The sequence below is a fragment of the Pipra filicauda genome, unplaced genomic scaffold, assembly GCF_003945595.2.
Source record: "Pipra filicauda isolate LSUMZ 115617 unplaced genomic scaffold, ASM394559v2 scaffold90_size2875636_pilon, whole genome shotgun sequence".
Taxonomy (NCBI): Eukaryota; Metazoa; Chordata; class Aves; order Passeriformes; family Pipridae; genus Pipra; species Pipra filicauda.
This window is the reverse complement of record NW_024105098.1, coordinates 1,403,024-1,415,181: the sequence shown is the minus strand read 5'-3', so window position 1 is coordinate 1,415,181 and position 12,158 is coordinate 1,403,024. Positions and strand designations below refer to the sequence as shown.

The 12,158-nt window shown below is 40.9% G+C and overlaps 1 protein-coding gene across 1 annotated transcript in view; it reads right to left on the bottom strand.

Annotated features, from left to right (window-relative positions):
* The window catches only part of LIMS2 (LIM zinc finger domain containing 2), a 32,683-nt gene that overhangs the window by 18,792 nt on the left and 1,733 nt on the right, over positions 1 to 12,158 (bottom strand). Inside the window, exons 3-4 of the mRNA XM_027724968.2 lie at positions 1,009 to 1,168; positions 7 to 73 (exon numbers count right to left, since the gene is read on the bottom strand). Coding sequence (XP_027580769.1) covers positions 7 to 73; positions 1,009 to 1,168 — 227 coding nt within the window. The remainder of the gene's footprint in view (positions 1 to 6; positions 74 to 1,008; positions 1,169 to 12,158) is intronic.

Genomic DNA, 12,158 nt, shown 5'->3' with positions numbered 1-12,158 from the left:
TCTTACCACATTCCCCACAGCAAGGAGCAAACAGCATCTGAAAGTCATGCTCACAGTACTTCCGACCTTCAAACTGCAAACAAAACAAGAGAGAAGGAGCCCTCATGAATAATTGAACTACTTCTACATTTTGACAGTTCAGCATGACTGTCCATTGAAATGACCAATTAGTCAAGGTCACTCAAGTTCTCCAGTTTTAGCCCCCCCCCCACCTGTTTTTCAACTCCTAAAGGCTTTTCTTAAAGAAATATCCTGATACGACTTCAGTCTCGTGGTGGATTTGCACAGCAAACAGTTAAATTAACAGCAATGTTGCCACAAGACAGTAAAAATCCTGAAGAATCCCGAAGTCCTTTTACTACAGTTGCCTTTAATTTAATTTTTCCTTTACTTTAGAGTTCAGAACTACTCCTACTACACGAGGCTAAAACTAGTGCCAAAAAAATACAGCCCGTTTAAAATAATGTGTATTCATAATATGTGCTCATGCATATTCTGTAAAAAAAAGTCAACGTAATTTTTAAATGGGTTCACCTATTTCAGGTGCCCAACTGGAGAAGTTTGGGCCAAAATGTCCAAGAATGAAGACAAAAATTCACTCATGTTTAATGAAATATTAAGGCCAGGTTGGAGGGGGCTTCGCACAGCCTGGCCTAGTGGAAGGTGTCCCTGCCCATGGCAGCAGGTTGGAACAAGATGGTCTGTAAGGTCTCTTCCAACCCAAACTATTTTATGATTCTATGATGATTAAGAAACACGTTTAGTTTTCTTTCTGAAATGTTTCTTATCCAAAAGAGCAGCTTTTGCTGCTACTGAGGGAATATATGAGAAGAAAAAAAGGGAAATTAAGTTGGAAGCTCCTCAAAAAAATGGCAACAGAGGTTTAGGGCTAAGACATTAAACATGCAAGAAAGCCCGAAAATTCTTATATCTGCCAGAATTTCCACCTAATTCCTTGCATTTTAACAGAGCTATTTCTCCTGTCCTCCACACAGTCTGAGAACTCACCTCATAGAAGAGTCCCTCCGGGAACTGCCGGAAGCACTGAGCGCAGACGAAGCAGTTCTCGTGGTAGAGCTCCCCGTTGCTGTTCACGATCCTCTCTGCGGGGTTGAACCGCGCCTGGCAGCGCTCGCACACCGCGTTTGCCAGAGCATCAGACATGTTACTGCAAGGAAGACAGAGAGCAGGAAGGTGAGCGATGTCACAGCCAGTCAGGGGAGTACAACCACGTCACCCAAGTCTCCCCAACACCTACGAACGCGACGTTCCCGCTGCTTTAAACTCCCCTTTGCGTGAACAGAAAAGATCAAGGAGTCAATTCATCACTGACAGCAGCCAGAAATAATGTCCTGGCAACTCACATGTGTCAGATGTGGTCATCTGGCGGACTTATCTATTGTACACTTCTGGGAACTTCAACAGTCTTTCACCCCACTATGTCATCCTGCTAATAGCTCAGAGCAAATATTCACAATTTTAAATTAACTAGCAGTTTGGAGAGCAGCAAACCCAGTGATTCTGACTTCTCTGGATTTCTGGTCAGCATGTACACCTCGGAGGATTTTCTGATGTGCACTAAGCACAGACATCCCACTGCAGTCTCCCCTTCACTGCAGGAATCAGCAGGGCACTTTCCCCTCCTCACGCCCTTCCTGCCAAATTAACTGAAACTCTCCCAGTGTTACAAAAGCATGGGAAGAGAGAAGTACCTCTGGAAGGCCTGCCCAATACATCAGCTTCATTTGCTCAGAAAGTGAGGCTAAAAACTCCCCAAAGCCACACTCACAAAACACACAGCGAACATTTCCTCTATCTCCCCTAAAATATGGAACGACCCTAACCTCTTTCACAAAATTTTCATGCTTGCCATCATGCTAATCTAAGTTAATGCAGTTTTAAAATCATGTCTCACATGTCCAAACGGAGAGGGAAAAATTATAAGACAAGTCTCAGTTTCTTGCTGCAATGCAATCTTTCTTTTAACCACCAGGCTATATCCAATAACATAAAAATTCAATATTGTTGCACTTTTAGATATAGAAAAACTATTTTATGCCTTCTGGGCACCTTTTGAAATGAATGATTGGAAAGACTGAAGTTTTATAGATAGGAATATAAAAATTTTCCAGCATGTTAAAAATCTCTGAACTATTTGTATAGTACTTTTCCTGAAGTACGTGAAAGGAAACATAAAATGAAAGACGGCTCAGTTTAAGAGATTTTTTCTTTCTTTTTACATTCAGAGGTATTCTGAACTGAATTTTCATTGTTAGTGTTATTCTACAACCCAGCATGCCACTGGATTGTAGCATACACCTTTTCATGGAGAACAGTAATTCAAAAAGCACGTTCCAGTAGCAGAAGATCCTCTTTCCTCTGGTCCCCCCCTCAAAACACACCACTGTCTGTATTCCAGGGCTTTGTACTATGAGCACAACTGGACTGAGCAGGCAGCAGCCTCATACCCCTGAGGCAACAAAGCCAGCCCTGCACACCAGCTGGCTCAGCTGAGCCAAGTGTCTCCCATCTGCAGCCTGCACAAACATCCAGCACTGTGACCTGCAGCGACCGCTCAGTAAAAGAGGACTTTCTTTCTACTGCTTCAATTCCAAGAGAGGCAAAAACCACGGGAGACTGTAATAATTTCAAGAATGGAGCACCAATTTAGCAGAAATTTGTTATAGCTTGTTTCCTTATTGCAATATGAAGGAGTGTTAAAAAACAGACATGCAGCGGAATTATGGACTAGCAGGAAATTCTGTAATTTCATAAACTAGAGATCACAGGTTAAAAAGACATTTTTATCCTGACACAGTACCAAAGGAATAGGTCAGCACAAAAACACCAAGTGTTTGCAGCAAAGCTGAGAGACTTAATCAGCTTGGTTTACAGTCACTGCTCTCTCAGTTATACCATGTAAACATGTGGCAGGACTTGAAAATATAATCTTCCCATCAAGTATTTTTTCCCTCTTGAAAAATTCAATTCCAGAATTCCAAGACTTGAGCTAGCCAACAGCCATGATTAAGGAAGACTCCTGTCAACATAGTGGAAAAACTGGCAAGAAAACCAGGCAAGCCAGCAAGTATTACACTCTACATATTGACAACAAAGCACCATCTAAGGTTGTGTTTGGTGGGGTTTCGCTTTATTGACATGAAATCAACATTTTTAAAAATCCTGGTTTTCTTTCTTTTTCCTTTCTCCAAAGGGACCCATCAGTGCCCCTACCAGCTTGAGGGATGAACTCTGCAAGAGCAGAGCTGCCACCTCCACAAGGGCAGCTCACAACAATCCCAGCCTGTGTGGAACACAGCACAGCGGGGCCAGTGCACACCACAGACCAGGGAACACACTTGTTCCAGGAGACATTTCCCACACAAGTCCCACGGCTGTGTTGGCAAGAACAGGAACTCCCTCAGGATGCTGCTGTTGATGCTGACAAGATTTCCTCAAAGGCAGAAGGAAGGTGATTGTGATGCAGTCTGAGCTGTCCGTGCAAATGAGCTAATGAGTGTGACTTGTTACTCACACAAAAGAAACTATCAGTCCAGGAAAACTTAAAATAAAGAAATCAGTACACAAAATAACACAGTTCTCTGCTGCAGCTAAAACCCAACTAAAATTTGTTGGGAAGAGCCACACTAATGAGAGTCAACTAAATCACACATCAGCTCCTGATCAACGTGTCTCCTGCAGTACAAACCAGCAGCTGTGGCTCTCTGACAATCACAGCTCAAGTTTTACCTCCCTGCTCTCTTTCCACTCCTAAGTTTGCATCCCTTTTCACTTAAGATGCTTTATTGTTTTACACTCAAGATAAAATCTGCCAGTTCAGCTTTGCCCTAAAGATATGTCTTGGCATTTATTCAGAAGTTTTACTTTAACATTTGCCAGTTGCTTAATTTCTCTCAAGTACACACCCCTGTGTGTCCTCTTTCTTGGGCAAAACAAAGCATTTAGTCAGCTTAAAATTGGTTAAAATTAACCAAGGCTGGAAGGAAGAGGGAGCACAGTGCTGATTCAGAGCAGTTTTATGATTCAGTTTACTACACTGCTGCAAAACCACTGCTGCCAGTAGCATGGGGAGAGGAAGGGCAACACATAAACCATCCTTTGGGTGGTGGTGTACCAGGAGTGACCACTACAGTTTGACTTGCTGTGTCAATCATGAGATACTTAGAGCTAAATCTTTCCCACAAAGGACAGTCCCCAATACAGAGTGCTGCTTCTATTCTGTTTGCTCACCGATTTTTTGCTGTTCAGTAAAATAAAGAATCTTCCTCTGTTTTAACAATAAGCCAGTGACACAAAGACAGGAAAGGCTATTAAAACATGATGAGATCAACATCCTGAAGTTATCCTGTCCTGCACAAGCTCAAAAAATACCAGTTCTCAAACAATGCCTTTTCCAATCTTTCACCATTATGTGCTCCATCTTTAACAATCTTTGTCAAAGCAGGTAATTTACAGAAATTAGCTTTTTACCATTATAACTGGGTTTCTCATGCTTTGATTTCTCAGAAGTATTTACTACAAATTGCTCTCGAGTGGAAAGAAAAAAAAAGAAAAACAACAATTCCTTATTTACAAGTGGACATTAATTAGGAGACCCATTCTGTGCCACAGGTACAGGCGCTATAGAAATATTTGAAAGCATTTTACCTTCTATCATTGAAGTCAAAATTACCTCCTTTTTTAAACATTTTTTCACAGGGATCTAGCACTGGTGACAGATTGAGGAAAAAGAAGCAAATCTAATACCTGCATTGCTAAGACAGTAGAAGAGAAGCTCCAGCCTTTGCATTAGTAGAATTCATTATCTTAAATGTGGCTGCAAGACAAAATTAACCAAAACTGGACAAGCAGAAGAGATGAACAGTCTCAGACTTTGCCAGGTTCAAGAAAGGAACTGCAGAAGCAAGGAGTGCTTCTGTCAGAAAAGCCCAGCAAAAAAAGAAAAAAAAAAATCAGTTTTCTTTAATTGGTTTCCAAAGCTTTTTGGTTTTAGTGTCAAATAGAGTTCTCCTTCATCACAATGCTGACGAAGAATCGCTTTAATACAGACGACCCAAAATCTTACAGATACTACAAAAAGAAAGGAAGACAATAATTTGAGATACAAGAACCCAAGGCATTACCCAAACCTCAGCAGACAGGCACTGTAACTGTGCTGGGGAGCCCTATAAAAGTATTCTCTGCTCATTCTGGTTTACCAGTAGAAACAAGTGTATATAGAAAATATCCAGATATGATCACATTGACATGGTCATTTCCACTGTGCAGGCACACATGGGTAGGAGAGTGAAGAGTCAAAACCAGAAGAGCTATCACCACTTGCACATATGACAGATGTCAGCAGCCAAGATAAACATCAGAGCACTCCAGCTGAGGGGGTTCCTCCCACCCCCACAGTACGGCTGAGAATCCGTGGCTTCCAGTCCTCAGTGTTGACAAAGACAAAGAGAAAATCTGCTGGGACAACATCAGACTTCATGATTAATTTCACAGATAATGACTAACGCAAAGACAAAAGAAAGAGGAAGGGTATCAGTTCATGAACTCGTGCTGAAAACCAGCCCTCAACCACCCTTACCATTCCAAAATCGCTGTGCTGCAATTGACTTCTATCTGACAACATTCCCAAACTGAATTAACTTCTTTATTATTAAACTTGTCATAAAGTGTTAGAAAAAAATTTCCCATTTGTTCAATGTATGATTTGTTGTGCATTTGTTAAACTATGTGCATAGCTTAACATTTTCAGCATTCCTCCTTCTGCTTGCATTAAATTTTCAGTTCATTCTGATTAAGTATTTTTGCATTGGCTAAATAAGAAATTAATAGTGTTTCTCTCAGTATATCTTCCTTGAACATGCAGCCCTCAAACTCTCAATGAAATGAACGTTTTTTGTTCTTATTTAGAACACAGGGATAACCAAAATTAAGAAAAATATACAAATGCAACTTATGGTCATAATATGGAAAAACCCCCAATCTCTCCTTGGCCTACCAGCAACAGCAATTTGCTGTTAGTAGAAGCCAGGGGTTTAAAAAAGATCCCATATATGTCAGCTGAGACCAGAGTACAACGTCCATGCTTGGGAAGCCGCTGTCAGGCAGAACTTTGAGACCAGCAGCAGCAAAGTCTGATGACATTCACACAGAAAAAAATCCCATGCCACGGGTACCTGGAGGTCCCTCTCAACACAAAGCAATACTTATTGCCAGTAAATCATGACCAATCACTTAAAAAGACACATTTAGCAGTGTTCACTCAGCCCAGGCAAACATCGACAACAGAAAGAAATGTGCAGGTTTTAAATAAATTATAACTCTTACACAGGAAACCCACTCTTTAATTATCAGGTATGTACCACTTCACTCAGAATGTCTATTTGATAAATAACTCCTAACACACATTTAATCTTTCTCTTCTTCACTTTCATTCTCTCAAAGGAGCTTAAATGTGATGTTTGTTTACCAGCACTGATAACACAAATCATTCCCACTGTGTTCATCAATTATCACCACCTAGCAGCAGTACTTTTGGATTCCTCTTATCTGCCTGAAGAAAGGTCATAAACTATCAGGACCCATCAGGAAGGAGAAGCAAAAATTATCAGTAGCTCAAAAACCGTGGATAAAATACTACAAGACAGGAGACAAATTTCTCAAATGGATTATAACCTTCAGCACTGTCACCTGCTGAGTAAAACCAAAACATGTTGGCTTCGTGCTCTCCTTGCTTTAAGAACTACGATGTGAAAAATGTACTCAATTTACTGTACATATGCTTTTTCAATGCTTGTTTTCTTTTCTCTCACAGGTCCCTTCCATGCTTCTCACTCTTCCTGAACAGCATCCTCTCCATTTGATGGCATCACCAGTTCCTTCACTACCTTCTCACTTCCCTCCTTGCTAAATTCTCATACATTCACACCCACAACTTTGTGCAGTGAAAAGTGAAAATTTATCAACTGACCAGTAGCTACTGGCTAAAAGGAAAATAGCAGGAAAAGTCAGGTTCTAGTAAGGGATCCACAGTTCAAATTGAGAGGCCAAACCAATTCCTTGATTCCAGGCAAGCATCAGGTCTATTTCCTGCTAAGAAAAGGCTGAAAATTTGAACTCCTGACTGCTAACAAAAGAAGATCTCTCCTGCATGCTCAGTGCTCTCCCCAGCAACACAGCCTTCAGATCCCATGTTGCTGCTGCAGCTCACAGTTCTCCTGAAATGCAAGAAACTAAGTTCGATTTAACTCCTTTTAATTTATCTCCTGCACAAAATTCACTAATGAAAACTCGGAAGTGAAGTAAAATTTTAATGTGAAGCATAGGAAAAGTTATGATCAACTCAAGCAGTGGAATTGTCTGGACAGATTTAAGGAGCTCTGGTTGACATGTTCTAAACAATCTCATGAAGCAGCTACACTTGAAACTTCAGTTTCTGCTGGATTGGAGTTATTTACAATTACAAAAACTAAAATCAACAGGCTTTCTATTAACATTAGAGGTGAAAAAATGGGCTACTGAATCCTAAAAAACAAGGAACAATAGAATTTTATTGACATTTTGAAAAATTACTGCATTTCACCATTTTTTTTATTCCCATGGTGCCCAAATACTTCACTATTAACAACACTAGCACTAATGCTGGTTCTGAACAGCCTAGCACAGAGCTAGAAACGGGAAAGGTTCTCCGTTGTTGTTTTCCTGTTATTGTTAAAAACTGAAAGTCCTTTCCTTCATAATCTACTTGGAAACTAAAATAAACCTCATCCCCTCTGGTTGTGTGCAGACAACTCCCACTTTAAACAAAAAAACCCCTACCTACCACCAGAACCAAACGCCTTTGAAATCCTGGAAAATGCTGCAGCAACACCATTCCCTTCACCTCAGAGACATACCCCCAGGTCCCAGCTGCTGTGTGTGTCCTGGTGCCCAGCAGGGACCCGGTGCCACTGAGCCGATCCTGCCGGCGCTGGTAGAGCTTGGAGGATGCCAACCCCCGGAGCCTCAGGCCAGCCATGGCACCCAAGGCCACTGTCCAGGGGAATGCAGAGACAACTGGAGCCAACACCAGCGACATCGACACTCAGTGAGTCACCTTCCTTTGGGGAGTTGCCTTTACATTTTAGAAGAGCGAAAGCAGGATGCACAGACCCCTGCTCGAGCATTATTTCTTACAACCTGTCTCCCGTTCTGCCACAGCCTCAAGGATCTGACAACTTCTTTCCTGTATTCCACCTTTCGTGTGTTACTTATTTAATGCAGCACACCAAGGTCTACATCGGCACCTCACTCTGTGTTAGCCTGGCAGAATGGATCTGTATAAATGCAATAAGTGAGGTTAAAAAGTAAAAAATCCCGTGTCTTTACATAATTAAGACACTTAATTCAAGAAAACTTTCTGATCAAACCACAGAGAAATGCAGCAAAGCAAAGCAGATTACTAGAGCTCTTGCCAGCAAACACTTTAGTTTACTGCAGGTCGGTATCTGACCCAGGCATCTCCAAGTACTTCCTGCAGGCTCCTGCACCACACAATGTCCTACCAGTACTGTAAACAACTGAACTGTTCCTTCCATTTGGATAAAACATATTCCAAAAACAAAGTCATGAAGGCTTCTGCTCTCCGGACACGCTGTAGCCAGCAGAAGTGGCATGTAACAGACGTCAGGGAGCAGGGAGAAGGAACATACTTGGCATTCCAGCCCCCAGAGCTCTCTGCTGGGAACTGAACAGGGCCTTCAAACAGGAGTTCACCCTTTCCAGCACTCCCCCTGTCCACCCACCACTGCAAGAGAGAAAGAGGATCACACTGCACAGATACCTCGGGCCTGGGGTAGGGATTGGGAAGAGTAAAACCCGAGAACACAGAAGTCAGTTTTTGAGAGAATAAAGGGAAAGGAGTGGAGGACGGGAGCAATGGAGTCAGTGTAATTTGTTCAGCATCACCATGAAAAAAACATCTTAAAGAGTCATCACCAACAAATTCCTTTTTAGTAAATTGTAAGGAAAAAAAAAAAAAGAAAAGGATTTTTGTAGCATGAGCATGAAATACATAGCATGACTATGGCTTGGCAAGCTACAGAGGAAAAAAAAGACAGGAGTGATGACTTCATGAGTTCTAAATCAATATTAACCAGCAGATATCCCTTCTGACAAAAAAGAGAAACAGAAGGGTTCTGCCCAGCAGAACAAGCACAAATAAAGAACAACATACTTTCGAAACCACAAATTAGCAACCTCAAAATCTATAATTCACCCTACATGTCACTGGGAGTTTCAGCTCCTGACCTGACAGCAATCTGCCACTATAATTTCTTTCAGATTGTAAGTGTGGTTTATCCATTTCTATTTTATGATGTAAATGGAACAGAAGAAAAATGTCCTCCATACTGGGTGTTTCGCTGAGCTTTTAAATTTTAGAGCAATAAACCGCTTTTAAAATGTAAAATTAAATCACCTTTTTACTTTTTATTAAATCACCACAACATTAATCTCCTTTAACCTTCAGCAATCTGGCTAAAAACCTCTTTCTCTCTCAAACACCTAAACTTTTACTGTTCTGACTCATATGATGTGATTTCAGTGGTTTCCAAATGACCATTCTTCCACAGGAAGTATGACTCTTCTTCAAGAGGGAAGATGAGGGGATTAGAGGAAAAAACCCCATCACGACAATAAATATCCTGTCTTCCCATCCCTCAGCACAACCTCACTCACACACTTCTCTCTTGCCACCTCATACACAAAGAGTGAAAAGGCACAGGTTTGGTTTTTTTCCCTCTTGGCAGATCGCTTTTAAGAGACCAGACTGATGACAAAATCTTACACGTGGTTACTCTCTGGGCCAAAGCAGAGAAAAATGCAGCTAGACTTCTTTCAGGCATTAACAAGTGGTTCTTCCTTGGAGAAGCACCTCTGTGGCCTCAGAACAGACTAAGGACTTTCCAACAAGATAAAATCTATCTAGAGAGCCACAGAGAGCAGATTTAGACGGAAAGACAAGATTAAAACCACATTTTCAACCCAGAAGAGCAGAAATGGCTGCTTCTAACTCAGAGAGATGAGACATCTTCTATTTGATGCAGGTACTTTCTACTCAGTGCCAAGAACCTTTCTTAGTATTACCACCCATTATACTCCCTCCTCCTCTTTTAAACCCTTTTACTTGCAACTGTTTCATGAAATGGAGCACATGCACAGCAGCAGCAGCTCTCTACTCAGTTAAAAAGCATCTAGTCAGCTAGCCTAATTAAAAATAATATACCCTTATTTCTTACCTCCACTGGATTAGGAACAATCAATAAGTGTATCTGTAAATGCAGCTGCTCTTCTTTTGTTGACTACAGGAAGTACATAGGCGTATCCATATCCCAATTTAACCAAGTACAGTGATAATAAAAGTTTCTTACAAAAATAATTACGCTCTGAAACGTGCATTTAGGAAAAATGTTTTTCTTGAGCTTTGTATTAATTTCTAAAGGCAATACAACAGCCCAGGCATATTTTACTTTCGTGTTTTCTAATCAACACCACAGCAGCAAAGTCTTAAAAGAAACTCTCTTCCATTCTGGTTTAGTTTCTACTTTGGGCATTGGACAATGTTTTGCTCACTGGTTATTCACAGATCGTCTTCCCTAGGAACAAATCCACCACAAAGACAAAGAAAAAACCCCGAACTATTAAATGAAAAAAAACAAACAAAAAAACAACAAACAAACAAAAAGAACCAATCCCATCCCAAACTCCAACAATCCTCAAAAATGCAAAAGTCAAAATGAACAGACGGACCAAATACATCAAATAGAAATTCTAGAAGCAGTCTTCCCTTATTTATGAGTAAGGAAGGACCACAGTAAACTTCTAAAGGCACCAAAAATCACACCAATTGTATTTCTCAACACTGCAAAACACAGAAAGGCTGCTTAGAAACATACAGATTTTACATCTAACGTGCCATCTCCTATACAGAGTTTACTTCCAAATGTACTTAAACAACATGTGAAGTCATAAAACCACAATGTGTGACCAGCAGGTTGAGGGAGGTGGTTCTCCTCCTCTACTCCACTAATAGCCTAACCCAGACCTGGCAGTCACAATTACTATTTGCAAATTCCAATTATCTAGTTATCACTTTTCTCTAACAGAACACAGTCCTCACACTCTAACATCTAACTCGTAATACGTGTAGGATTTGAATTTCATTTGCTAAATAGTCACCTAATTTTAATAATTTTCTACTATGAATACATAGAAGTGCACATCTTTTTTTTTTCCCCTGGAGTTATATTTTTCCCTAATGCTAAAAATCAATAAATCAAATTACTGCATCTATTTAAATTTCCTCTGCAGCTGAATGGGACAGAACACAATGAAAATTGAGTTATTTTTCATTTATTTTAATTACCATCAGTAATCAGAGTATCTAGAAGAGAGTCCTTTTGTATTTTATTTGACAAGAAAGGTGAATGAAAAAGAATATTGTTTGAACACCTCATGTTTTCCAGTCTTCCTTCACTTTAACACACTGTAAAACATCACAGTCATTCCCTTCCCTCTGTCAAGTTTCAAGACCATTTATATCCTGTTCCTGGCTGGGGAAGGTTCCCACACTGTGGGGGTGCTCCTGCCATACAGGTCTCGTTTTGCTGGGAAGCTGCCACCCTAAATGGATGATACCATTAACAGGGAAACAGCTGTGACAAACATCTTGGACAGAACAGTTAATTGTTCTGTCCAGGGAACAACAGCAGACAGAACTTTAGAGATGTTCGTAGCTGACAAACTTCCCAGGACAAACATTTCTGAGAACATTAAATAACACTTGCCTTCACTTTTCACAAGCTGAAGCCAAGCCTGCTCATTTTAACAACCCTCTAAATACACCCAAGGAAAAGGAGAGAGAAATCCTGCATTGCTTTGAACTGCACACTCTGCAGCGTCTCAACCCTGGAACTCCCCACTCAGCCTCACACAGCTCCATGTCACTGAATGGTGTTGCATTTTTACAGGCAGGTTTCAGAGGAAGCATGGAGAGAAGACAAGGATTACTGTCCAGCATTTCCCACTGTCCTCCTCAGCTGAGTGATTTCACCTGAGGTAAAACCTGTCATTCTAAACAGTACGGCACCACAGTTCTGTAA